This window comes from Ooceraea biroi, chromosome 1 (genome assembly GCF_003672135.1).
Source record: "Ooceraea biroi isolate clonal line C1 chromosome 1, Obir_v5.4, whole genome shotgun sequence".
Classification (NCBI taxonomy): domain Eukaryota; kingdom Metazoa; phylum Arthropoda; class Insecta; order Hymenoptera; family Formicidae; genus Ooceraea; species Ooceraea biroi.
The window spans coordinates 14,575,355-14,602,868 of NC_039506.1; the positions used below are offsets into that span (position 1 = coordinate 14,575,355).

The 27,514-nt window shown below is 33.1% G+C and overlaps 2 protein-coding genes and 1 pseudogene across 3 annotated transcripts; all 3 read left to right on the forward strand.

Annotated features, from left to right (window-relative positions):
- The first annotated feature begins 573 nt into the window (after positions 1–573).
- On the forward strand, positions 574–5,574 carry LOC105281476 (cytochrome P450 4C1). The gene is made up of 13 exons (XM_026973742.1): positions 574–815; positions 1,363–1,608; positions 1,899–2,008; positions 2,248–2,338; positions 2,640–2,825; positions 3,032–3,128; positions 3,347–3,449; positions 3,691–3,784; positions 3,923–4,026; positions 4,340–4,408; positions 4,612–4,780; positions 5,174–5,353; positions 5,417–5,574. Exons 2-13 carry the CDS (start codon positions 1,452–1,454, stop codon positions 5,572–5,574), a joined length of 1,518 nt encoding a protein of 505 aa, XP_026829543.1. The 5' UTR covers positions 574–815; positions 1,363–1,451.
- Positions 5,575–8,032: 2,458 nt separating this feature from the next.
- On the forward strand, positions 8,033–16,012 carry LOC105281457 (annotated as a pseudogene).
- A 440-nt stretch (positions 16,013–16,452) lies between these two features.
- LOC105281456 (cytochrome P450 4C1) lies at positions 16,453–26,219 on the forward strand. 2 transcript variants are annotated; one of them, XM_011342704.3, is made up of 13 exons: positions 16,453–16,614; positions 19,442–19,690; positions 19,993–20,102; positions 20,370–20,460; positions 20,763–20,948; positions 21,159–21,255; positions 21,488–21,590; positions 22,788–22,881; positions 23,020–23,123; positions 23,437–23,505; positions 23,709–23,877; positions 24,294–24,473; positions 24,537–26,219. In XM_011342704.3, the coding sequence occupies exons 2-13, from the start codon at positions 19,534–19,536 to the stop codon at positions 24,719–24,721; spliced, it is 1,545 nt and encodes a 514-aa protein (XP_011341006.2). In that variant the 5' UTR covers positions 16,453–16,614; positions 19,442–19,533; the 3' UTR covers positions 24,722–26,219. The 2 variants fall into 2 exon arrangements, with proteins under 2 accessions (XP_011341006.2, XP_011341005.2); XM_011342703.3 differs by lacking the exon at positions 16,453–16,614 and adding an exon at positions 17,077–17,341.
- The last annotated feature ends 1,295 nt before the right edge of the window (positions 26,220–27,514 follow it).

Sequence of the window (27,514 nt, forward strand, 5' to 3'; positions counted from 1 at the left end):
ACAACTTTGATTAATGTACGGAACGTATCTTGCCAATAAGACAAAGAAATCAATAAACATTTCTTTAAGAAGTGGAATTTCTTTCGAGACGGATATCTAATTAATCAAATTGAATGGTATGCAAAATTATACATAGAGATAATTATAGAACGCGATCAGGGACATGGTTTGGTTGATGGCTTATGGGCATTAACGTGCTCTCTTTCCTCTCTATTCCGTTGACTCGTGATGATTAAAAACCTTATTGCACTACAAAACACGTTTTTACGCAATTTGTCAGTTAAAATATCATCAATCATTCATACATAGGTGATTTAAATAAAAAGTATAAAAAGTCGAAGACTTAATTTTTATAAAATGTAGTATTTACATTATGATCACTTCTATCAGTTTAGCAATAAAAAAGGATACTGTAGAAACGTTTACAAAAATGTATGCTTATTTTATAATTATGATAATTCTGCAACATGCAATCGCAAAAATACGATAAAATGTTATCTATCTTATATAAGCTGCTACTTCGCAACTTCGCATATCGCAGAGGTGTTGCAGTAACGATATTGGCATCATCAGTGTCGGCAACAGACATAACGACATTAAACAAATGTTGTAACTTGTATGTTGTAACTTATAAAAATAATAACTAATTAATTAATTATCGAAATTGTAGTTATCTCGAATAGCTTCAAAGAATTAACATAGCATTCAAGTGCGTGTGCCTTTAAAAGTTCTTTGGAGCGAAAGAAGTAAGCAGAAATTTCACGATTTACATCATTTACTTTTTAAGAAGAGAACTTGACCTACTTTGGATTCTTGTAAGTTTAGAAATTTTTCTTCCTAATTATTGTACTCTGATATTATTTAATATTATGTCCGCATATTTCGGTTATTATTGTCGTATACATACCATATGTGAAAATAACCGACTGCTCCGCAATATTTTTAAGTGTGACTCATTTTAATCAACACTAGTTGTAGGTTTGTCTTATAACCTTTCTCCATTCAGTTTTGTATTGTCAGTATTGATAATTCTGAACTTGTTTAAATATAATCTGAATAAAAATATTGCAGTGCAAAAGATATCGCAAGAATAGTTACACACGAAAAATGCTAGCCATAATAATTGATATATAATATACACAGTTTTTAAAAATATTATAAGATTTACTAGTAAAGTAAGATTTTTTTATTATGCACTATTTACGAAATCTAAATACTTAGGCGAAGTGTACGTATTCTCCACTTTTCCTTCTGCATACACTATTTGTACAGTTATCTTCAGATTTTCTTTAATAGTGAATAAAATCTTTTGTGAACCTACGTCCTGTTGTACTCAAACGACAATTTACAATTTGTTTACAGAGAATTGCAGATATTACACAATTAACATTTCATAAAATCCAGTGAGACGCAGCAAAGGAAAGTCACCATTTTATATTACACAATAAACAATGATTACCAGCGTACTACTGTCATGTGCGGTTTTCGCATTTTTATATTATTATGTTATCCATCTTGCAAGATTTAGGCGTCTTATCAATCTCATTCCCGGACCACCAATGTTTCCAATTATCGGTGACATTGGTTCTATGACTTTTACTTCAACTGGCAAGTTTGCATAAATCTTCGATTTGATTTATTACAGAATTAATCAGAATTATTTATTAGCAAATTACAAAATAAGATACTAAATTAGACAATAAGAGTTATATTATTACCATAATGCTTTGCTATTAATGATAGTTATTGAGTTCAATATTTTAATAGATAAACTGATCGACTCTTTTTTCTACAAATTTCTTAATTTTATAATGTGTACTCTCTAATACTAATATTAAGCGTTCAACCGTAACATCGTCGATTTTTGTATACGGTTTTTTGTATTTTGTATATTTCAGAGCAATTTCTGGAACTGATAGTAGCACGATTTAAAAAATATAACTGCCTTTATAAAATTTGGCTCTTTATGATCGCTTATATTATCATTAGCCATCCGGATGACATACAGGTAAATTGATTGTATATCAAGTTTATTTGTTATATAAAATGTTTCCGATATCGATATAGATATTTTCTATTCAAAATCATAAGAGCTGTTCAGAGGATCCTTACTGCTTGCTCAAGTAGAATTTTCTAAGAACTTACCATAGAGTGATAAGTTTTCGCCCCACATTTTGTTATGTGGACCTTGCCCTGTTTCATGAAAATTATTATTTAATCTGATCTTTTACTTTCTCTTGCTTTCAGACATTAGTGAACAGCACGAGAAATAACGAAAAAGGCATGGCGTATACATTACTTCATTCATGGTTAGGAGACGGTCTTCTTCTTAGTAAAGGTAACGCAATAAACATATATAACTATTTTTCAGATCTAATGTATAAACATACACATACGCATACACCGAAACTTCTTTTCGAATAACTTACAAACACAAAGTTTATATATTTTCTGTTACTTAATATTCATGTAGCTCATATAGTTGTATGTACTAATTTAAAAAACGGATTCACGAAAAAGTAAATGTTTTACATATATGGATATTTTAACAATAATAAAGTTAAATAATGAAATGAATTTATTATTATCAATCACAATCTAGCTATCATGTTTAAAAATGTCATCTATTCCTATTTCAGGAGCAAAATGGCAAGAGAGGCGAAAGATTCTAACACCTGCGTTCCACTTCCATATATTAAAAAGATTTTTTGATATCTTGATCGAGGAAAGCAATCATATGGCGAAATCATTGAAAGATATAAAAAGCTCAACTGTCGAGGATTTAGCGTCTGTTGTTAGCCACCATACCTTGAATATCATAAGCGGTAAAACAAAATACTTGTAAATACAGGATAAAGAGAGGAAATGATTTGATCTAACTATTTTCAAAAACAGATAAAATATATGGAAGAAAATTATTAAATCGCTCATTTGTTATGCGCTGTATTCCTGCATTCAAGACATATGGATAAATACGTATAGTATATTACATTGGTAAATGTTTGTTCAATATTAACTCTTAAATTTATAGAAACTTCTATGGGTATTTCCTTGCGAAATGTAAGTACACTTGAACAACAGCAGTACCGCGAAACAATCCATGAGTTAGGAGAGACACTATTTTACAGGTAATAATGCAAGAAACATTAAATATTAAAGAATACATTGTATGTGATATGTGATAAAAATTATAAGATTTAAATTTAAATATATGAAATATACGAACTCTCAAAAGTTTTAAACGCATAAGCAAGAGATATATTTATATATTTTTACGTACAATTAATATTATATATTTTAATATTATATATTTTAATATTATATATTTTAATATTATATATTTTAGAGTCATGCGACCGTGGTATTACAGCGACATGATATTTACGATGTCGCCAAGATATAAGAATGAAATTACATGTCTGAAAATACTACACGAATTTACGGAAAAAGTAAGCAAAAATAGTATAAGTATATTACACAAAATAAAAGTTCGTTCAAAACAGAAGGTATGGAAGCCAGAGTATAAAAAATTGCATATAATACAGATGTATACATATGTATATCGCGTGCGTTCATATGTGTGCATCTAATGTAATATTGCCGACGCTTTTCTAATAATGTTCGATAATAAATTTGCATATAACTTATATTATAGTTTTATTGTAGTTTTTATAATATCCTATTGTACAGGTTATTAAGGAAAGGAAACAATATCACGAATCCACTAATGGACGATTTCTAAATTTTGAAAAAGCTGAAGAAGATGAAGAAATCATAGGAGGAGGTGTGTGTGTGTGTGTGTGTGTTTGTATCTACATAATGCAGAATATACATAGAATATCTACATTACCGAATTAGTAAACTTTTGTATTAAAGTTATTTATTTAACTAAAGTACTTTTATTTGTCCTATTTTATTTAAGGGAAGAAGCGACTTGCCATGTTGGATCTTTTGATAGCGGCGTCCAAAGATACCAATTTGAGCGATCTGGATATTAGGGAAGAAGTCGATACCTTTATGTTTGAAGTAAATACTTTCGCTTTCTTTATATTTACAACACTACTATCCAAACACGCGGAATGAACTGAACAAATAAAATAAAACAGCACAAAGTTGTCAGTGCAGTATTCTGCGCTTCTAAACTATCTCTTTCTTGAAATCATTAAAACAGTTCTCGAACATACTCAAACATCTACACAGACTGTTTTCAATTAAAACTGTAATCTAATTGTTCTTGATTTTATTAATATATGATACGGTAAACGGTGATTAATTAGAACAGCTTATACGATAATTACATGCGATAGTATAGGAAAACCATAATTTCTTCTTGGTACAGGGTCATGATACCGTAGCAATGGCACTAACTTTCGCTATATTACTCTTAGCCGAACACAAGGATGCCCAGGTATCTTTTTATAATAAGTTATCATATTAGAGTAGGTATGTATGATTAATTAAGTACGACTGATTTCTTAAATTTTCATATTCTCATGTTAAAATGAAATTATTTTATATACATAATTGCATGTTTATTAAGGAGTTTTATATGTAATTGTTAACGGATATTCAAATGATTCAAACGTATCACAATCTGTTTTATGATGATAGGATCGTGTCAGAGATGAAGTCAATGCTGTAATGGAAGAAAACGGAGGAAAACTTACTATGGCAGCGTTGCAGAATTTGACATATTTGGAAAGATGTTTGAAGGAAACGATGAGATTGTATCCCAGTGTTTTTTTCATTCTCCGAAAGTTAACGGAAGACGTAAAGATGCGTAAGTAATTAATAACTAATAGCTATACTTTATGTTTTGTATTTTGTATCACGCGTGGCAAAGAAAATAACACATAGAATATAGAAATTAAATGTTTCATGCAATAATGCAAAGTCACGAAGATGTTGCTGCAGAAAAAGTTATAAAGTATTCTTGGAATAACAATTTGTCAAACGTATTGGTAGTATTCTTCTAATGTATAATGAATTCATCAATACATAATGGACGAAGTTATAAATTTAATCTAAATGTAATATGCGAGGACGGTTTTTTTGTAGGTGATATTTTATACATGAATTTTTGCGTGGCATACAATGTAAATCCTGTTCATTTATTAGTTTATTGCTGTTTTTATTATGACAAGTTGTAAAGGTATACTTTTGCTATTTTTAGAATCATATCTAGTGCCTGGTGGAACGCAAGTATATATTGACATTTTACATCTTCACAAAAATCCAGAATTCTGGCCAAATCCGGAGATATTCGATCCAGATAGATTTTTGCCAGAGCTGGTGCAAGATCGTCATCCTTTTGCTTATGTACCGTTTAGCGCAGGATCACGCAATTGCATAGGTAATCCACACTAATACTCCTCGTTGCATGCAAAGCGGAGTTTAATGCAGTTACTTATAACAGGTCAACGATTCGCCATGATGGAGATGAAGGTTGTAGTGGCTACCTTGGTGCATAACTTTTATTTGGAGTCCATGCAACGCTTGGCAGATGTTCGAGTTACATGCAATATATTACTTCGTCCTGCGGAACGATTACGCGTGAAATTCGTCCCAATCTAAGATACTCAACTGGTATAACGGAATGTGAATTATACAGGATGTCCCAGACTTACCGAATCACCGGTTCAGGCCTCAGGGTAGATTCCTGAAGTCATTCCGAGACGACAGTTCCTCTTGCAAAATGTCGAGGGTGGCGTAGTTTCGGCACTACGAAGGGTTGTAGTTATCCTATCCTTGTGCAGAATTTTCTCGCTCTCAGTGACGGTAGGTCGAAGGGGCCCCGCGCATCGCGCACACTTCAATTTGATATTAATTTTTCGTGACTGTTCACTGCGTGTTTCTATTCACTGCACAATGTCCTGCAAGCACTGTATCCTGTTCCTGTAAGCACTGTTCACTCTTCAGGGTCAAATCCGAAGACCGTGCTGGCGAAATCATTCGCTCCGCGTTCGATCCATTTATCCGCGTATGTCTCGTTAAACGCACTTCCACATACGTGTACACCGAGATTTTCACGCGTTACCGTTCGACTTTCTGCGACATCGGCAGTACGATCGATGGGAAAAGGCAGACCGATCGCTTACCATGTTGCACGAAATCGCGGAGCGAGTGATTTCGCCAGCAAGGTCTTCGGATTTGACCCTGAAGAGTGAACAGTGCTTACAGGAACAGGATACAGTGCTTGCAGGACATTGTGCAGTGAATAGAAACACGCAGTGAACAGCCGCGAAAAATTAATATCAAATTGAAGTGTGCGCGATGCGCGGGGCTCCTTCGACCTACCGTCACTGAACGCGGGAAAATTCTGCACAAGGATAGGATAACTACAATCCTTCGTAGCGCCGAAACTACGCCACCCTCGACATTTTGCAAGAGGAACTATAGTCTCAAAATGACTTCAGGAATCAACCCTGAACCGGTGATTCGGTAAGTCTGGGACACCCTGTATGTGAAAACCTGATGATGAGAAATGAATTTATTAAATGAGCATTATTGCATTACTTCATTAATATCACAAGATAGATATCGCATAATAATAGTCGGAGATTAATTGTACTTATTGGTTTAGGAAAATTGTTTTGTTTGCTTTAAGTTTGTAAGTCAGATATTTCTTCGAATAGTGCAGAGTGTTGTTTTAGTGTAAAGAACGCTTGTGTAGAAAGAATGAAAAGCATTTATATAATCTGTGAGACATGAAGTTTTTTACAGTATCAATTTATCGACAATCTTGTATGTCGCATTCTGCAGAATAAAATTACGATTTGCATCCGCCATGGTCTTTCTCTCTCTCTCTCTCTGTCTCTCCTTCCTTCTCTCCCTCCTTCATCTCTTCTCTCTCCCCCCCCCTCATCAATCAATAAAAATTTCTTTACACAGCGGAGTTTCATTCGAGACGGATATCTAATTAATTAAATTGAATGGTATGCAGAATTATACATACAGATAATTATAAAACGAAATCAGGGACATGGTTTGGTTGTTGGCTCATAGGCATTAACGTGCTCTCTTTTCCCTCGTGGTGATTAAAAACCTAACGTATTGCACTAAACAACATGTTTTTATGCAATCCGTCGGTTAAAATAGTATCAGTTATCACATTTATACATATATTATCTGGATAAAAAGGATAAAAAGTCATCAAAACTTAAGTATGAAATTATGAATCATGTAGTATTTACATGATCACGTGCATCAATTTAGCAATAAAAAAGGGATACTGCAAAAACAGTATCAAGCGACACGGTAGCGTCGCGACGCCAAGTTCATAAAAAATAAGGTTCCCAGCAATGAGCATCACTGCATATACGTCAAGCGTTGCCAAATTCATTGCATAAACATCGAGCGCTACCGCATAGCTTTATTTCACGAAATTTCATGGAATTTCACGTCACACAAACTTTCGATTAAAATATTTCAGGAACTACAGCCTTATTTAAAAATCTAACAGCACTTTTATAATATAATGTGAATGCAAGCTACCGATTGCGACCAATTCGAATAAGATTGGTGCAGTCAATCCTGAGATATTGTAATCGTATGCTAGAAATGTGACGTTTCGTTTTTCAGATTCAGATTATTCAGGTTCAGCCTCACGTACGTATGATCGCACGCACACAATCAAAGCGATTTTGTCCGTCAAGGTGCGTTCACATATGCACGACTTATTTAATTTATTAGGAACTAAAAATGATTTTGATATATGAGAAATGTTTTATTTTAATATAAATAAATAAAAATATAAATTGCAAAAATTATAAAAAGTTTAAATTTAATTATTTTAATAATGTCCGGATCGTAGTGGTCATGTATTCTTGTAAATTTGTACAGTATCTTGATTTGTATTGTATCTTGTATTTTCATGATTTTCAATAATGACTCGCAAATGATTTTGTGTAAATCTCTTATAGTAGGACAGTACGTTTTAATGTGATTCGGGCACGCCAAGTACTTCAATGTCGTCATGCAATAAGAAAGTATGCATGGAAAACGTTTGGCTAAAATACTCAACCTGCTTCTAGATACTTGGCTAGTTAATTATTGATTTCATATTTAGTTTTGAGTTTTGACAAGTTGGGAGTTTTTATATACTTGGCGCATTTCTTCACCTTTGTGAGGTTCTTTTTAGTAGGTTGCTTATTTTATAATTATGCAACATGAACTCCAGAGATATCACAGTGTTTAAGCTTGTATTACGCTATAGATTGTAGTAAAATGTTGTTATCTATCTTATATAAGATGTTACTTCGCATCTTCGCATCGCAGACGTGTTGCAGTAACGATTTGGCATCTTCAGTGTCGACAACAAACATAATGACATTAAACGAACGTTATAACTTATAGAAATAACAACTCATTAATTATCGAAATTAGTTATCTCGAATAGTTTCAAAGAATTAATATAGTATTCAAGTGCATGTGCCTTTAAACTTTTTCTGGAGCGAAAAAAGTAAGCAGAAATTTCATGATTTACATCATTTACATTTTAAGAAGATAACTTGGACTACTACTTTGGATTCTTGTAAGTTTGTAAATTTGTCTTTTCAATTATTGTATTCTGATATTATTTTATATTATTTCCACATATTTCAGTTATTTTCGTCCCGTATGTGAAGATATCAGACTGGACCGCAACATTTTCAAAATAAAATTTAACATAAAATATTATCAAGTGTGATTTATTTTAATCAACACTGTAGTTGCAGTTTTGTGTCATAATTTTCCTTATCCTATTAACAATTTATAATTGTCAGCCTTGATAATTCTGAACTTGTTTAAATATAATCTGAATAAAAATTGCAAAAATTGCAGTACAAAAAGTATCGCAAGAATAATTACACACGAAAAATGCTAGCCAGAATAATTGTTATGTAATATACACAGCTTTTAAAAATATTATAAGATTTAATAGTAAAATAAGATTTTTTATTTTGCTCTATTTTCGACAAAATCTAAATACTTAGGAGTATTGTCCTCTTTTCCTTCTGCATAGATTAGTTGTATAGTTATATTCAGATTTTCTTTACTAGTGACTCAAATCTTTTGTGAACCGAAGTTCTTTTTTAATCAAACGGCAATGTTTTTACAGAGTATTACAGATATTACATAATTAACAGTTCACAAAATCCAGAGAGACGGAGCGAAGGAAAGTCGGACATCATTTTATATTACGCAATAAAGGATGATTATCAGCGTACTACTGTCATGTGCTATTATCGCATTTTTATATTATTATGTTATCCATCTTGCAAGATTTAGGCGTCTTATCAATCGTATTCCGGGACCAATGTTTCTAATTGTCGGGGACCTTGGAACTTTAAGTCATACTTCACCTGGCAAGTTGAAAGTTTGCATAAATCTTCAATCTGATTTGTTACAAAATTAATCAGAATTATTTAGTAGCACAATACAAAATACAGATACTAAATTAGGAATTATATTATTAACATAATGCTTTGCTGTTAATGATAGTTATTGAATTCACTATTTTAGTAGCTAATCTGATCGACTCTATTTTCTACAAACTTTGTAATTTTATAATGTGTACTCTCTAATACTAATATTAAGTGTCCAAACGTAATATCTTTGATTTTCGTATAAGGTTTTTTGTATTTTCTATCTTTCAGAAAGATTTATGAAACAGATAGTAGCACGATTTAAAAAATATAACCCCATTTTTTAATTTTGACTCTTTACGATCGCTTATCATTAGCCATCCGGATGACATACAGGTAAATGTATTTGTTATTGTTTTGTGAAGCTTCCGTGCCTCGTGCGCGGTGTCGCACCTTTCGATGCAATCGAGCCACGACCCTGTGTCGTGTCGATCCGCCGCGTCTGTAATGACGCCCTCGTCTCCACGTATTTCCAAGTGGGGAGAGAAAATATTTTGAGCTTCGTTTTACTTATTATATTTAGAGCACAAACGATTTTACTTTTTACAGTCCACTAATCGCACTATATAAAAATATACTTGGGCTGCTTCTGCTTCCGTTCGCATGCCCGTACGAACTCGTTCTGATGGGCTATGAGCTCGCGTTCGCGCCGCGCGACTCGGGAAAAACAACGAAACGGCGACAATAGCCCAGTGACGTACGACGTCGCGAAAAATCCAAACGAAATTATAATAAAAAAAGCGATATATAAAAAAGTACGGAACAGTTATATAACATCTTTTCCATATCGATATGGATATTTTCTATTAATAATCATAAGAACTGCTCCAATAGTCCTTACTGTTTGCTCAAGAACAATATTCTACTTACGACGGAGTGAAGTTTTCGCCTTACATTTTATTATTTGACCTTGCACTGTTTCATGAACATTAATATTTCATTTTATTTCTCCCACTTTTAGACAGTACTGAACAGCACGAGAAATAATGAGAAAGGCATGGCGTATACATTTCTTCATCCATGGTTAGGAGACGGTCTTCTTGTTAGTAAAGGCAAGAAACTTAAAACTATTTTTCAGATCTAATGTATACATATAAACATACGCATACATAGATACTTTTTTCGAATAACTTATACAAAGTATTTTTCTTTTCCGTTACTTAATATTCATGTGGCATCTCTATTTGTATGAACTAATTTAAAAAACTGATTGATGAAAAAGTAAATATTTTATATATATGTACATTTTAATAATAATAAATTTAAATAATTGAATACTTTTGTTATTCTACATCACAATATAAATATCATGATTTAAAATGCCACCTTATTTCTATTTCAGGAGCAAAATGGCAAGAAAGGCAAAAGATTCTAACGCCTGAGTTCCAGTTTCATATATTAAAAAGATTAAGGAAAGGAAATACTATCACGAATCCACTAATGGACGATTTCTAAATTTTGAATTCTGGAGAAGGTAAAGAAATCATAGGAGGAGGTATGAATGTGTGTGAGTTTCTACATAATGCAGAATATGCGTAGAATATCTACATTACCGAATTATTAAACTTTTGTATTAAAGTTATTTATTTAATTAAAGTACTTTTATTTGTTCTATTTTATTTAAGAGAAGAAGCGACTTGCCATGTTAGATCTTTTAATAGCGGCGTCCACAGATCACAATTTGAGCGATCTGGATATTAAGGAAGAAGTCGATACCTTTATATTTGAAGTAAATACTTTCGTTTTCTTGATATTTTAGAAACACACTATCCAAACACGCGGAAGGAACTGAACAAATAAAATAAAACAGCACAAAGTTGTCAGTGCAGTATTCTGCGTTCTAAACTATCTATTTTTTGAAATCATTAAAACAATTTTCGCTAAATGTACATAAACATCTAGTTAGACTCTTTTCAAGTAAAACTGTAAACTAATTTTGTGTGTGTGTGTTCTTGATTCTATTAGTATATAATATGATAAACGGTAATTAATTAGATCAGCTTATTCGATAATTACGTGCGATAGTATAGGAAAACCATAATTTCTTCTTGTTACAGGGCCATGATACCGTAGCACTACCATTGACTTTCGCTATATTACTGTTAGCTGAACACAAGGAAGCCCAGGTATTTTTTTATAATAAATTATCTTATTAGAGTAGGTATGATTAATTAAGTTCGACTACTTTCATAAATTTTCATATTCTCATCTTAAAATGAGAGTATTTCATATGCAGGCCTGCATATTTATTAGAATGTTTTTATTTAAGTGTTAACTATACGGATAGTTATATGATTCAAATGTATCAATCCGTTTTATATGATGATAGGATCGTGTCAGAAATGAAGTCAATGCTGTGATGACGAAAACGGAGGAATACTTACTATGACAGCGTTACAGAATATGACATATTTGGAAAGATGTTTGAAGGAAACGATGAGATTGTATCCCAGTGTTTTTTTCATTGTCCGAAAGTTAACGGAAGACGTAATGATGCGTAAGTAATTACTAACACTTATACTTTATGTATGTTGTGTATTTTGTATCGTAAGAGATGCAAAGAAAATAACACATAGAACATAGAAATTAATTTCCTGTAACGACAATTTGTGAAAGTTCTTCTAATGTATGATAAAGTCATCAATACATTTTTTTTATAGAAGAGAATCCCCTATTATGAGATATGCTCCTAATATGAGATAATGGGGTTTCTGCTAAACTAGTGAGCACCATCTGTTAGTTCCACCATGAACTTATTACGCTTGGTGTAAAATGTATTTAGTAAAACATTCATTATTCGTTATTGCGTTTAGCCTTTGCAAGAAAAGGTTTGTGAAATTGTGAACATGTCAAAATAACTTGAGGTTAGTCTTTAAACCTTGGTTATTATATAATAAAGAAATAGTTGGCAATAAATTCAGTATGCAATGATAGAGTAGAATCATAGTAACAGGAAAATACGCAATTTGTTGAATTGCTTAATTGTAGAGGTTAGATTTCATGATCGCGGAACCGCTAGGCGTGTGGCTCGTATAATGAGATATTCAGGGTACTCTTAATATGAAATAATTATTGCTCGAATATGAAGATTATGTAGTGTAATAAGAAGAAAGAAAATACTACTTAAGGTTAAAGAAAAGTTAATACGAATTTATATTACGAATTTTTGTGTATTTAATTTTTATAGAATCTGACTATGGAGGTTAGAGAAACGAGGATGCGTCGACAGTGGAATCGTGAAGATTTGGCGAAGGCTGTGGCAGCAGTATTGTTATAAAACTATCTAATAAAGTTTTTTTAATTGCAATACTAATGTATTTTGCACTTTTAACACCGATTTCTCGAGGTATCTTATATTAGAAGCACACTTTCTCGATCCTGCGTAAAGCTCTTTTTTCAAATTTTTTTAATTTTCAGAAAAAATAATAATAAATTAGACTTTTTATTTCACCAACCTAAAGCTTATTAAATTCTCTTCAAGATAACGTATTAAATTTTTAAATTCTGTCTATAGATTTCCTTACATTCAGCAAAATCGATATGGTATCTCATAATCGGGGACTTTCCTCTGTATATAAATTTAATATAAATTTAATGTAATATGCGAGTATGGTTTTTTATTTATGCAAGTGATAATTTATATGTGAATGTTTTCTTGGCACATATAATAAATCTTGTTCACTTATTAGTGTAGCAGTGTCTTTATTAGGACAATCTGTATGCTTTATTTTGCTATTTTTAGAATCATATCTAGTTCCTGCTGGAACGCAAGTGTACGTTGACATTTTACATCTTCACAAAAATCCCGACTTCTGGCCAAATCCAGAGGTGTCCCATCCAGATAGATTCTTGCCAGAGCTGGTGCAAGGTCGTCATCCTTTCGCTCATGTATCGTTTAGCGCATGATTGCGGAATTGCAAAGGTAATCCACGAGATTGCTACGTGAGCAGTAAATTAGCATACATTATATATTTTTTGTATCACTGCAAAAAACTAACACGTGCAAGTCAAGAATAGAATAGAAATTAAGTTTCATGCAATAATGTAAACTCATTATGACCATGATTGATCCATAAAAAGTTGTCTTATTATCATAGCAAAACATTTCTAAGTGCATCGTCATTGCATCGACAAGTGATCAAAATTAATATTCTTTGATGTATAATAAATTCAGCAACACATGATTAGTGGTTACAAATTTAATTTAATGCGTGAAGAAACTGTTTTCGGTTTATGTAGATAATTATGTAGATAATAATTCATAGATATTTACTCTGTACATGCATATTACTTTTTAATTATACTAATTGCTATTATTTTTATAATCTATAAGATAACTCTATTATACTATTTTTAGACTCGTATCTGATGCCTGCAGGAGCGAAGTTGTATATTGATATTTTAAATCTTTAGAAAAATCCTGAATTCTGGTGAAATCCAGACAGTTTTGCCGGAACTGTACAAGTCGGTACAAGATCATCATCCTTTCGCTTATGTATAGCGCTGGTTCGCGGAATTGCATAGATAATCTACAAGATAATAATATTTTGAGATCGTAATATCTTGATCCCTAAAAAACCTTTTTAAAAAAAGAAAAAATATATACGCCAAATACATAAAAACTCTCAACTTGTCAAAACTCAAAACTAAATATGAAATCAATAATTAACTAGCCAAGTATCTAGAAGCAGTTTGAGTATTTTACCCAAACGTTTTCCATGCATGCTCTCTTATCGCATGACGACATTGAAGTACTTGGTGTGCCCGAATCACATTAAAACGTCCTGTCCTACCTATAAGAGACATAAAATCATTTGCGAGTCATTATTGAAAATCATGAAGATACAAAATACAATACAAATCAAGATATTGTACAAATTTACAAGAATGCATGACCACTGCGATCCGGGCACGCCAAGTACTTCAATGTCGTCATGCGATAAGAGAGTATGCATGGAAAACGTTTGGGTAAAATACTCAAACTACTTCTAGATACTTGGCTAGTTAATTATTGATTTCATATTTAGTTTTGAGTTTTGACAAGTTGGGAGTTTTTATGTACTTGACGTATATATTTTTTCTTTTTTTAAAAAGGTTTTTTAGGGATCTCACTCTTTTGGAAATTTTTAAAATTTGACTATATTTTAGTTTTACATTCTTTTGAACATATAATTAGTAGTACATAATTTCTTTTTATATGTTTTATTATAAATTATTTTGTATGCTAACACATCGTTCCGATGCAATTTGTAATAAGTTTTATTAAGAATAATCTTTTGATTTTTATATTATGTAAATTATTTTTATATATTTTATACTTTTTTCTGTTTTGCTAACAAAATTTCTCTATGTGATTTACAATATTTTTTATTATAACTTTAACAATATAACTTTACTTTCAAATAAATCATTTTTACGAGTTTTATAATTTTATGCAATGAATGTGGTAGCGCTCGACGTTATGCAGTGAAGTTGGTGGTATTGGTGCAGTCAATCCCTTTCTTACTAACTAATATTTAAATTAATATTTAATTTATAACACTACAGCAAAGTATTATATTTATAGTACGCCTAGTATAGTCCTACCTATAATCTCTTTCTCTCGCTCGCTCGCTCGTTAAGAAATTAAAACGTATATGTGTGAACGCACCTTGAGGGACAAAATCGCTTTGCATGTGTTTGTGCGAATATACATATGTGAGTGGTCTGCATTCCATGAAAACAGGAATGTCACAGTTTTAACATAACGATTGCAATATCTCAGGATTGACTGCACCAATTTTATTCAAATTGATCGCGTTCAAAAGCGTGCACCCATATTATCTTATAAAAGTGCCGTTAGATTTTTTATTACGGCTTTAGTTCCTGAGATATTTTAATTACAAGTTTATGTGAAATAATGTAAATTCCGGATAAGCTACTTGGTAGCGCCTCGACGATGTCGTGCCAGTGCTGCATCAAGCGGCTATTTCTCATGCGGCTATTTATTGTTTTATGTACTTGGCGTCGCGACGCTATCGCGTCGCTTAATGCGTACAAAGCAGATTATAATGCGTTTTTTCATAACAGGTCAACGATTCGCCATGGTGGAACTGAAAACTGTAATTGATACCTTGGTGCACAATTTTTACTTTTACTTTTACTTTTACTTGGAGCCCTCACTTGGAAGACGTTCGATGTTTATCGATATAGTCATTCGCTTTGGATAACCGATGCGCGTAAAATTCGTCCCAATCGAAGATTTTCAATTATTATGACGAAATTCGAATTATACGTGAAAATGATGATGAGAAATGACGAATTTATTAAACAAGCATTATTACATTACTTTATTAGTATCACAAGATAGATATTGCATAATACTAGTCGAAAATTATGATTTACTTGATTTAGGAAAATCTTTTTGTTTGCTTTAGGCTTGTCAGACATTTCTTCGAATAGTGCAGAGAATGCTGTGTTGAGAAGTGTAGCTTAAAGAATGCTTATAGCAAGAATGAACAGCATTTATATAATCTATGAGACATTATGCATTTTTTTAGAGTATCAATTTATGATGGACGATCTTGTTTGTTACATTCCTCAGAATAAAATTATGATTTACATCCGCCGTAGTCTTATATCTTTCTCTCTCTCTCTCTCTGTCTCTCCTTCCTTCCCTCCCTCTTTCATCCTCTCTCACTCTCTCGCTCTCGCCTCTCCAAGCTGCCCGCGAACGTCATATAAATATTGCAAAATGTTTCTAGACTAAATTCTTCAATTGTTCTTTAGTCATGGAAATTTCTTTTAAAAATTGATTGCCGTAAGAAATATATCTTAACAAAAAGACATCAATAAAAATATCTTTAAGATCGGAATTTCTTTTGAGACGGATATCTAATTGTAAGGTAATTCGAATATTGAACGATAGAGGAGCGCGAATCGATTGATCGATCGATGCTGCCCCCCTGCGGAAGTCCGGGTACGGATTTCGGGAATGTGCGAAATCGCGGGGCAGCGATAAGGAACTGCCATGTTTAGCACTCTCCGTCGAGAAGGGTTCCCGAAAGGACGGTGCCCGAGAGTAGTTTCGTAGTCGTTTCGTAGTCGCGTTCAAAGTTACATTCAAAGTGTATTCCGTTTCTTTTGATTACAGTAAACACAGTTATACAATAGTAACCACGGCGCAATTATTACAACCAGAATCCAATCCTGATTCCCGTAAAATCCCGTAAGTACCTTTCATAATCAAGTACAGAATGGCAGCATTATATAATACATACAGATAAGTATAAGACGAAATCAGGGACATAGTTTGGTTGTTGTCTCATTAACGTGCTCTGCTTTCTCTCTATTTTGCGTTGACTAGCGGTAATTAAAAACCTAACTTATTGCACTACATGTTTTTACGCAATTTGTTAAAATGGCATCAGTTATTTATATATATGTTATCTAAAAAAAGGATAAAAAGTCATACAGACTTGAGTTTCTTGAAAGTATGAATTATGTATTTACGTCATAATCACTTGCATAAATTTAGCAATAAAAAAGGAATACTGCAAAAACAGTATTGCTTAGAGTATAATTATGCAACATGAACTCCAGAGATATCATAGTGCTAACGCTTGTATTAAGCTATTAATTATAATAAAATGTTGTTATCTATCTTATATAAGATGCTACTTCGCATTTCCGCATATCGCAGACGTGTTGCAGTAACGATTTGGCATCTTCAGTGTCGACAACAAACATAACGACATTAAACGAACGTTATAACTTATAGAAATAACAACTCATTAATTATCGAAATTAGTTATCTCGAATAGTTTCAAAGAATTAATATAGTATTCAAGTGCATGTGCCTTTAACTTTTTTCTGGAGCGAAAGAATTAAGCAGAAATTTCACGATTTACATAATTTACTTTTTAAGAAGATAACGTGGACTACTTTGGATTCTTGTAAGTTTACACATTTATATTGATGGCTTCCGGATAGATACCGCGTTCCATGACAGCTTGGTGCCGAAGCAGACATCGCAGTCTGCATCCTCAGGATTGACCAGAGCTCCAATACTGAGCTCCCTTGGTTTGCAATATTCCTTATATATCCACAGTAATTAATCGATTAATCGATTCGATCAACGTTTCTCTCTTCCGAGTTCGAAGAAAGATTCTTCTCCGAATTTTCGTTAAATTTCATTCGAATTTGTTTTAAGTCTTTATTGTCTGATGCATTAACCCTTTCAGGGGCACAATTAGACAGGTGGATTTTTGTGAAAATATGTAGTTTTATGTTTTTCTGATCGCTGATTATGAATCTGAAGTCAGATTTGAAGAATTCAATATAGCAGATCCAATATGGCCGCTGTCAATGAAAAAATTTGAAGCAATGAATTTTTCAACAATCTTATTTATAGATTTTTTCGGTCACTGATTGAATTTGATATCAGACTTTTAAAATTCAATATGGCGAATTCAATATGATCGCCGTAAATAATAAACATATACAAAAATAACTTTAAAAATATGAATTTTTCGTAACTTTTTGGGTCTCCGATTTATTTATTATTTATTATTTATTTATTTATTTATTTATTTATTTATTTCTTATTATGTTAACCTCTTAGCACATTTTTCTCAAAAACGTGACATGATGGAACATTTCTGTTTTCAGATTCTACAGATTAATCTACGGCAAAAATACTATTGAAATGACCTATCACACTTTCAGAAGCAAGATAAAAGATTCCAAATGTTTTACATTGTTTTATATATATTCTTTTATTATATTTATCTCAATATATATTATTTATATGTATCATGATATTGAAAATAAAAGACTCACCTTACAATATTTTTTCAATATAATATATTATATTTTGAGCAAAAAGTCCATATTTCTCGCTTATTTCGTCAAAATATATAATTTATTTATAAAAATTAAACCTGCGAAAAAATTTGCAAAAATTATATATAATAGTAGGAGATATCAAGTATATTCAGTAATGGTTTTAACTTCCCATCTTCATTTGTGTCGTCAGAGACGAATTAAAATGAAAAAATGCTATTTTCTCAACTTTATTTGTTCATAGCAATTGTTAATTATTATAATAAATAAAAATATTAATAAAACTTGAAGGACAAGTATTTATAAGTCAGAAAAATAAAAAGGTACGATTATTATTTGAATATAAAAAGCACTCTCGCATTAATGCATTAGGCAATAAAGCATTAAAACAAACTCGAATGAAATGTAACGAAAATTCGGAGAAGAATGTTTCCTCGAAACTCGGAAGAGAGAAACATTGATCGAATCCATTAATCGATTAATTATTGTGGATATATAAGGACTATTGCAAACCGAGGAAGTTCAGTAAGTCAGTATCGGAGCTCAACCCTGATGACTGCAATGTCTACAAAACGTCGGAACCAAGCTGACATAGATAGCTAAGATGATTTTCATCAAAGGTCATAATAATTTCATCAATCTCCAGAGAGATACTGAGTGTTTACCCGGTATATATGACCCTTTTGACAAACATAATATCTCGTTGAAACACTTGCTTGTTGATTATCACCAACTGTAGACGCGCTTCGCCCCAATTCCATCTTGGCCATACAGATTTCTCAAGTCTTTTTAAGCAGCAAGTTTTTTTAACTGTTTTTAAATGTTTGGTATTATTTTAATAACTTACATATTACAATCTCGGGTTTAGAAAAAGACTGTGTTACACTCGAGAAGGAGTAGATGAGTGGTCGCAAGTGGTTGTGTATTTAATTGTACATTAATAAACTGCCAGAGTTGGTCGACAAATTAACTTTTCGCTTAATTATTAATTCTGGCTGATTAACCTCCTTCCGTCATTTAGCAAAATAAGAATTTTTTATTATGCACTATTGTCGACAAAATCTAAATACTTAGGTGTATTATACGTATTCTCTTTTTTTCCTTCTGCATACACTGTGCAGTTATCTTCAGATTTTCTTTACTAGTGAATAAACTCTTTTGTGAACTTAAGTTATTTTATAATTAAACGACAATGTACTATTTTTTTACAGAGTATTACAGATATTACATAATTAACATTTCACAAAACCCAGAGAGACGAAGGGAAGGAAAGTGGACACTATTTTATATTACGCAATAAACGATGATTACCAGCGTATTACTATCATGTGCTGTTATCGTATTTTTATATTACTATGTTATCCACCTTGCAAGATTTAGGCGTCTTATCAATCTTATTCCGGGACCACGAATGTTTCCAATTATTGGTGACCTTGAAACCATGTCTCTTAAGTCATGTGGCAAGTTGAAAGTTTACATCTTCAATCTTAAATCTTCAATCTGATTTGTTACACAATTACTCAGAATTATTTATTAGCAACATACAAAATAAGATACTAAATTAGACAATAAGAGGTATATTATTAACATAATGCTTTGCTGTTCATGATAGTTATTGAATTAAATCTTTTAGTAGCTAAATTTATCGACCCTATTTTCTACAAAGTTCTTAATTTTATAATGTGTACTCTCTAATACTAATATTAAGTGTTCAAACATAACATCGATTTTCGTAATTTTTTTTGTATTTTCTATATTTCAGAGGGACTTATGGAACAGGTAGTAACACGATTTAAAAATCATAACTGCCTTTATAAAATTTGGCTCTTTACGATCGCTTATATTACCATTAGCCATCCAGATGACATGCAGGTAAATTGATTGTAGATTAAGTTTATTTGTTATTAGATCCATGGTTATTTTCCATCTTATATTATTTGTTATATAAATCTTCTCGACATAGATTTTCTATCAACAATCATAAGTAAGAACTGCGCAAAGGCGATCCTTAATATTTGCTCAAGTAGAATTTTCTAAGAACTTACCACGAAGTGATAAGTTTTCGCCTCTCATTTTATTATTTGAACCTTGCTCTGTTTCTTGAAAATTATTACTTCATTTGATTTCTCCGGTTTTTAGACATTATTGAACAGCACAAGAAATAACGAAAAAGGCATGGCGTATACATTACTTCATTCATGGTTAGGAGACGGTCTTCTTCTTAGTAAAGGTAACGCAATAAACATATATAACTATTTTTCAGATCTAATGTATAAACATACACATACGCATACATCGAAACTTTTTTTCGAATAACTTACAAACACAAAGTTTATATATTTTCTGTTACTTAATATTCATGTAGCTCATATAGTTGTATGTACTAATTTAAAAAACGGATTCACGAAAAAGTAAATGTTTTACATATATGGATATTTTAACAATAATAAAGTTAAATAATGAAATGAATTTGTTATTGTCAATCACAATCTAGCTATCATGTTTAAAAATGCCATCTTATTCCTATTTCAGGAGCAAAATGGCAAGAGAGGCGAAAGATTCTAACGCCTGCGTTCCACTTCCATATATTAAAAAGATTTTTTGATATCTTGATCGAGGAAAGCAATCATATGGAGAAATCATTGCAAGATATAAAAGGCTCGACTGTCGAGAATTTAATGTCTTTTGTTAGCCAACATACCTTGAATATAATAAGTGGTAAAATGAAATACTTGTATATACAGGATAAAGAGAGGAAATGATTTGCGTTGATCTACCATTTTTTAAAAACAGATAAAATGTATGAAAAAAAGTATTAAATTGCTCATTTGTTATTCGCTGTATTCCTGCCTTAAATTAATATGGATAAATACATATGGTATATTACGTTGGCAAATGTTTGTTCAATCTTAAATCTTAAATTTATAGAAACTTCTATGGGCATTTCCTTGCGAAACATAGATGCACGTGAACAACAGCAGTACCGCCAAGCAGTTCATGAGATAGGAGAATTACTATTTTACAGGTAATAATGCAAAACATTAAACATTAAAATATACATTGTAAGTGATATGTGATAAAAATTATAAGAAGATTTAATTTTAAATATATACATTATACGAATCTGCAAATGTTTTTAACGCTTAAACAAGAGATATTATTTATATATTTTTACGTACAAGTATTATTACCTTAAGTAAATTACATTCATAATATTAAATTAATAATAGTAAATTAATATTATATATTTTTTATAGGATGTTGCGACCGTGGTATTACAGCGACATGACATTTCCGATGTCGTCAAGATACAAGGATCAAGTTAAATGTCTGAAAGTACTACACGAATTTACGGAAAAAGTAAGTAAAGATAGTATAAATGTATTATACAAAATAAAATAAGCAGAATGTTTGGAAACCAGATTATAAAGAATTTCATATAACACAGATGTATAGATGTATATCGCGTGCATTTGTGCGTTCATATGTGTGCGTCTAATGCAACGTTGCCAACGCTTTTCTAATAACACAGGTCTCCAAAGTTATACTTTTTTTTCTGCAGTCTGGAAAAGAAAAGTAGTTTCTTATAGTTTTTTGTGTGCTAAATCCGAATCCGCAAACAAACATGTCCCATGTAAAGGTTTCGAGAAAAATGAAGGTGAAACCCCCCAAAAATGCATTTTTGACCATTTTTGAAAATTTATAGCTGATGAATTCGATGTTCGAAAGACTTTTAACACGGCACAAATTAAAGCTTGAACATCATACTTTAATATGAAAATGCCAAATCTTTTATCGCAGGCAATGTAAAATTGTATGTAGCATATCGTGTAGACCTGCAGCGTTTTTATAGAGCTGTCTCTTTTTACCGTGAACTACCATGACTGAAAACATCATCCTGTCACGCAATCACACGCGATCATCGATGATCATTATCTATTATATGGAATTATAAAAAAATTTAACCAGTCTTATTATTTTGATCACTTTTTAGTGATGTTCTTTCTAACATACAATAGTTTAATTTAAAAAAGAAATTAACTTCCATGTGGTAAATGAGTTTAGAACGGGTAGTACATCTGGTCACATGGTCGACGTAGTTAGATAGACAAGAACAGATCGAAGAAGCGACAACTATCGCAGTCTCACATTCCTGGCCGCCAATCAGCAGAGCCGTGCGCGTTCCAGTATGGTATATAGTTCAGTGCCAACGATACATATGATAAAAGAGTTGACGTTTCCATAGTGAAGTTCAATGTTTAAGCTTTAATTTGAGCCGTCTTAAAAGTTTTTCGAACATCGAGTTCCTCAGCTATAAATTTTCAAAATTGGTCACAAATGCGTTTTTTAGGGGCTTCAACTCCAATTTTCTTGAAACCCTGACGTGATAGGACATTTTTGCATGCGAATTCGGATTCAGTGCACAAAAAACTATAAGAAATTACTTTTCTTTTCCAGACCGTAATATCATGCAGACCTGTGTAATGTTCGATAATAAATTTGCATATAACTTATATTATAGTTTTATTGTAGTTTTTATAATATCCTATTGTACAGGTTATTAAGGAAAGGAAACAATATCACGAATCCACTAATGGACGATTTCTAAATTTTGAAAAAGCTGAAGAAGATGAAGAAATCATAGGAGGAGGTGTGTGTGTGTGTGTGTGTGTTTGTATCTACATAATGCAGAATATACATAGAATATCTACATTACCGAATTAGTAAACTTTTGTATTAAAGTTATTTATTTAACTAAAGTACTTTTATTTGTCCTATTTTATTTAAGGGAAGAAGCGACTTGCCATGTTGGATCTTTTGATAGCGGCGTCCAAAGATACCAATTTGAGCGATCTGGATATTAGGGAAGAAGTCGATACCTTTATGTTTGAAGTAAATACTTTCGCTTTCTTTATATTTACAACACTACTATCCAAACACGCGGAATGAACTGAACAAATAAAATAAAACAGCACAAAGTTGTCAGTGCAGTATTCTGCGCTTCTAAACTATCTCTTTCTTGAAATCATTAAAACAGTTCTCGAACATACTCAAACATCTACACAGACTGTTTTCAATTAAAACTGTAATCTAATTGTTCTTGATTTTATTAATATATGATACGGTAAACGGTGATTAATTAGAACAGCTTATACGATAATTACATGCGATAGTATAGGAAAACCATAATTTCTTCTTGGTACAGGGTCATGATACCGTAGCAATGGCACTAACTTTCGCTATATTACTCTTAGCCGAACACAAGGATGCCCAGGTATCTTTTTATAATAAGTTATCATATTAGAGTAGGTATGTATGATTAATTAAGTTCGACTGATTTCTTAAATTTTCATATTCTCATGTTAAAATGAAATTATTTTATATACATAATTGCATGTTTATTAAGGAGTTTTATATGTAATTGTTAACGGATATTCAAATGATTCAAACGTATCACAATCTGTTTTATGATGATAGGATCGTGTCAGAGATGAAGTCAATGCTGTGATGGAAGAGAACGGAGGAAAACTTAATATGGCAGCGTTACAGAATCTGACATATTTGGAAAGATGTTTGAAGGAAACGATGAGATTGTATCCCAGTGTTTTCTGCATTTTCCGAAAGTTAACGGAAGACGTAATGATGCGTAAGTAATTAATAACTAATAACTATACTTTATGTTTTGTATTTTGTATCACGCGTGGCAAAGAAAATAACACATAGAACATAGAAATTAAATGTTTCATGCAATAATGTAAAGAATATGTTGTCGCATAAAAAGTTATTGTTCTTGGAAGGACAATTTATCAAACTTAGTATTCTTCTAAGTTATAATGAATTCATCAATATATAAGTGACAAATTATAAATTTAATCTAATATGCGAGAACGGTGTTTTATTTATGTAGGTGATAAGTTAGGCCCGATATACACTATCCGCTCACAGTCCGATCAATATACTTGAATATTTACTTGGCACACACTGTAATCCTAGTTATTTATTAGTTTATTGCTGTTTTTATTAGAACAATTTGTAAGATATGCTTTATTTTGCTATTTTTAGAATCATATCTAGTGCCTGCTGGAACGCAAGTGTATGTTGACATTTTTAGTCTTCATAAAAATCCTGAATTCTGGCCAAATCCAGAAGTGTTCTATCCAGATCGATTTTTGCCAGAGCTGGTGCAAGATCGTCATCCTTTTGCTTATGTACCGTTTAGCGCAGGATCGCGGAATTGCATAGGTAATCCACGAGATGATACTCCGGTGCATGCAAAGCGGATTATAATGCAGTTACTTATAACAGGTCAACGATTCGCCATGATGGAGATGAAGGTTGTACTTGCTACCCTGGTGCGTAATTTTTATTTGGAGCCCATGCAACGCTTGGCAGACGTTCGACTTGCAGGGAATGTAATACTTCGTCCTTCGGAACGATTACGCATGAAATTTGTCCCAGTCCAAGGTGCACACGCAGCGAAAGTGGCGTAGGAACGCGACTTTTGTGAACATAAAAACCTAACATGTTCAAAGAATGATAAATCATAAATTATTTCGTGCATTGTCGCATGACATGTATCAATATCACAAATAAGATAATTATTGTATACAGATGAATGTCTATTAGGAATATGCATGGTACTTATTCAAAGTGATTATCTTGTTTTGAGTACTTTTCGTGACTAATCTAATCTAGGATATGATAAGGGAAAAAACAATATTTTTTTATATACGTGCTAGACATTAATCAAGATTTTTTTTTCATTCTTATATTCTCGATAATAAAATATCAATGTGTATTTATTACAATTTGTATTGCTCTTGCTGTGTCTCCAAGCTGTCCGCAAGTCTGTGATGCTCAAGTTTTTTCTTAGTGAGTTCACGTGCACTATTCTGAACAAAGGATTACCGGTTACAGTAGTATCGGTTAACGCAGTGGCAGTTTAGACAACATTACGTCATGACTTTTTATTATAATTTATGGCTTGCAGTCGAGAATCCACGGTGAGTCGCTAGTCGGCAGTCGGCACCATAACTCCGAACCGTTTTGAAATTACACAATAAATTCAGCAGGATAGAATTTCAGCAGCGCAGGATGGTTGACGTGACTCGATATAACAAGGCAAAGAAGGGACGGAATCGTCGTTAAATATTTCGCAAGAGCGTCCGCGTGCTCTCATGACTGATTTATAAACGGTGACACACGCGTGATGTGTCTACGTATTTTACGCGATGCAGTCGGTCCAGTTGCACTCGTTACTCGCTTTTCACGTGTGGAGAACCAAGTTTTTTGCGATACGCGAGAATGAGGGAATCTCGCACGAGAGACGACATGGAGATACCTAAGCGCGAGAGGATTCTGTGAACAGACGCGCAAACTAAAAGGAAACCAGAGGGAAGTGGCGGACGTGGAGAACCAAGGGAAAGACGCGTATCGAGAAACACGGCCAAGAAGTGCCTCGGAGTTCCTATGCGGAAATTACAGATACGGCGTGTTTCACGCTCGAACAAAAGCGCCCGGCTAGGAATGTTGAAAGTACGTGAGCATACGAGATGCAAAATGGAAAAGAGAGCGGCTGTGATCTTTCGGAGGCTCGGCAGACTGTCGTTAGCAGGATAAGCGTGGATACGAAGCAGGTGGTTGAAGGTGGCGGAAAAATTTTTTCGCGTGATAATAGCAAAAGCCCACAAGTTGGGAAATTGTTTTTACAGCGAAATGTTATAATTAAGTGAACTAGAGTTTAAGCTTTAGTTTATGTCGAGCTTTGCTTGATGGATTGTTTTGGAAAACTAATTGGAAGCTAATCAAGGTTTTTGCTATTGTTATTATTATACTGCAAGTATATGCACTAGCCACATGTTGAATTAAATCATATATATGTATATTATAAAAATATTAATTAAGGAAACTAATGTAAATGAAACTAATTCTGCATTTATAATTTTATATGAATTAGATATGAGTTGAAATTATTAAATTTTCTTTCTGAAAGAGAGAAAGAACAAGTGCATTAAGTATGTATCCCTTGATACCTACATACTATTTTTGCATTAGTTTTACTAATCATAGCAAATAAAACTTCGAATGGAAGAATTAATGATGCTTGTCTCGATCGCGTGAGCAAGAAAATACAAAAAAAACAAGCAATACAAAGTTCAACGCTAAATGAAAGCATCGTCTTTCCGTTCGAGGATACGCGACAACTTTTTCACTTTCACGGCGTCCTCGAACGAATCGAACGTGCGGCATTAAAGAGATAAGGACCAAATGAGACAGCTAAATTAGTCGAAAAATTTTTCATTTCAGAACGGCGCGCCGGCGACGCGGCAAGGATGGTCGCACATATCGATTATCGGTGGGTCGCGTCCAGATGTGCGCCGAAACTTTTCTCCCTGCGTCGCCCCGTAAATTTCCAAGTTGAACTCTCTTACCACCCATCCCCCTTTCGGAGATTCGTCGATCGCGCAAACTTGCAAGTCGGGGGCGACATCATTCCGCTCGTGCGCAGCAAACTACAACAGATCGTGCGCTCGCGAGATGTATTGCCCGCTTTTCCTTCGATCTCCATGTCGGCGATAATGTACGTCCGGGCTTTCGGTGACCTACTGCAAAATATACTGACATTTTTCTTTCTGTCTCCCTCTTTCTTTTTTTTTAAGCTACAGCAAGTCGCGCGAGCAGCTGAACTCTAGTGAAACTGCGTTTCCCTTTCCTTCGGGAAGCGGAAATAGCGGGTTCCGCGCTTATCAGTAACGCCTTTACGCCGGGAGATCAAAGGGGTGTGCTCGGTGTTAATTAGAAGCGGCGGTGTCGTTTCGGAAAAATGGTCTTACGTTTTCTCGCGTATTTTAGTCTCAAAGAGAAACGAATTACGATTCTCTCTTTCTTTAACTGCACTCTCCACTTTATCGTATATAAAGTCATTTTCGGCGTTCTCGCTAAAGTGCCGTAAGAAATACGTTTCTCGGTACATTTGTGGATTAAGGAATGCGCCGTGATATTTATTAAAAGGAGCTTCGCGATCGTACACGCCGCACATCTTCCGACGTTGAACACGCGTCCCGCCGACCACGTCGTTCCCAATTCGAGGGAGGCGCGTATTAATCGTGCGCCTCTGGCTTTTATGCTCATTAAATTACACAGCCGTCGCTGGATACGGTGCCGTTAAACCAGCGACACCGCCAGGTACATTCACGATCCGGCGGTTTCGCCTCGCCTCGTGTTTCCCGGCCGGGCGAGAGACGATCGAGAAACCAGATCCAAGTACCCCTTCCGGCTTCTCC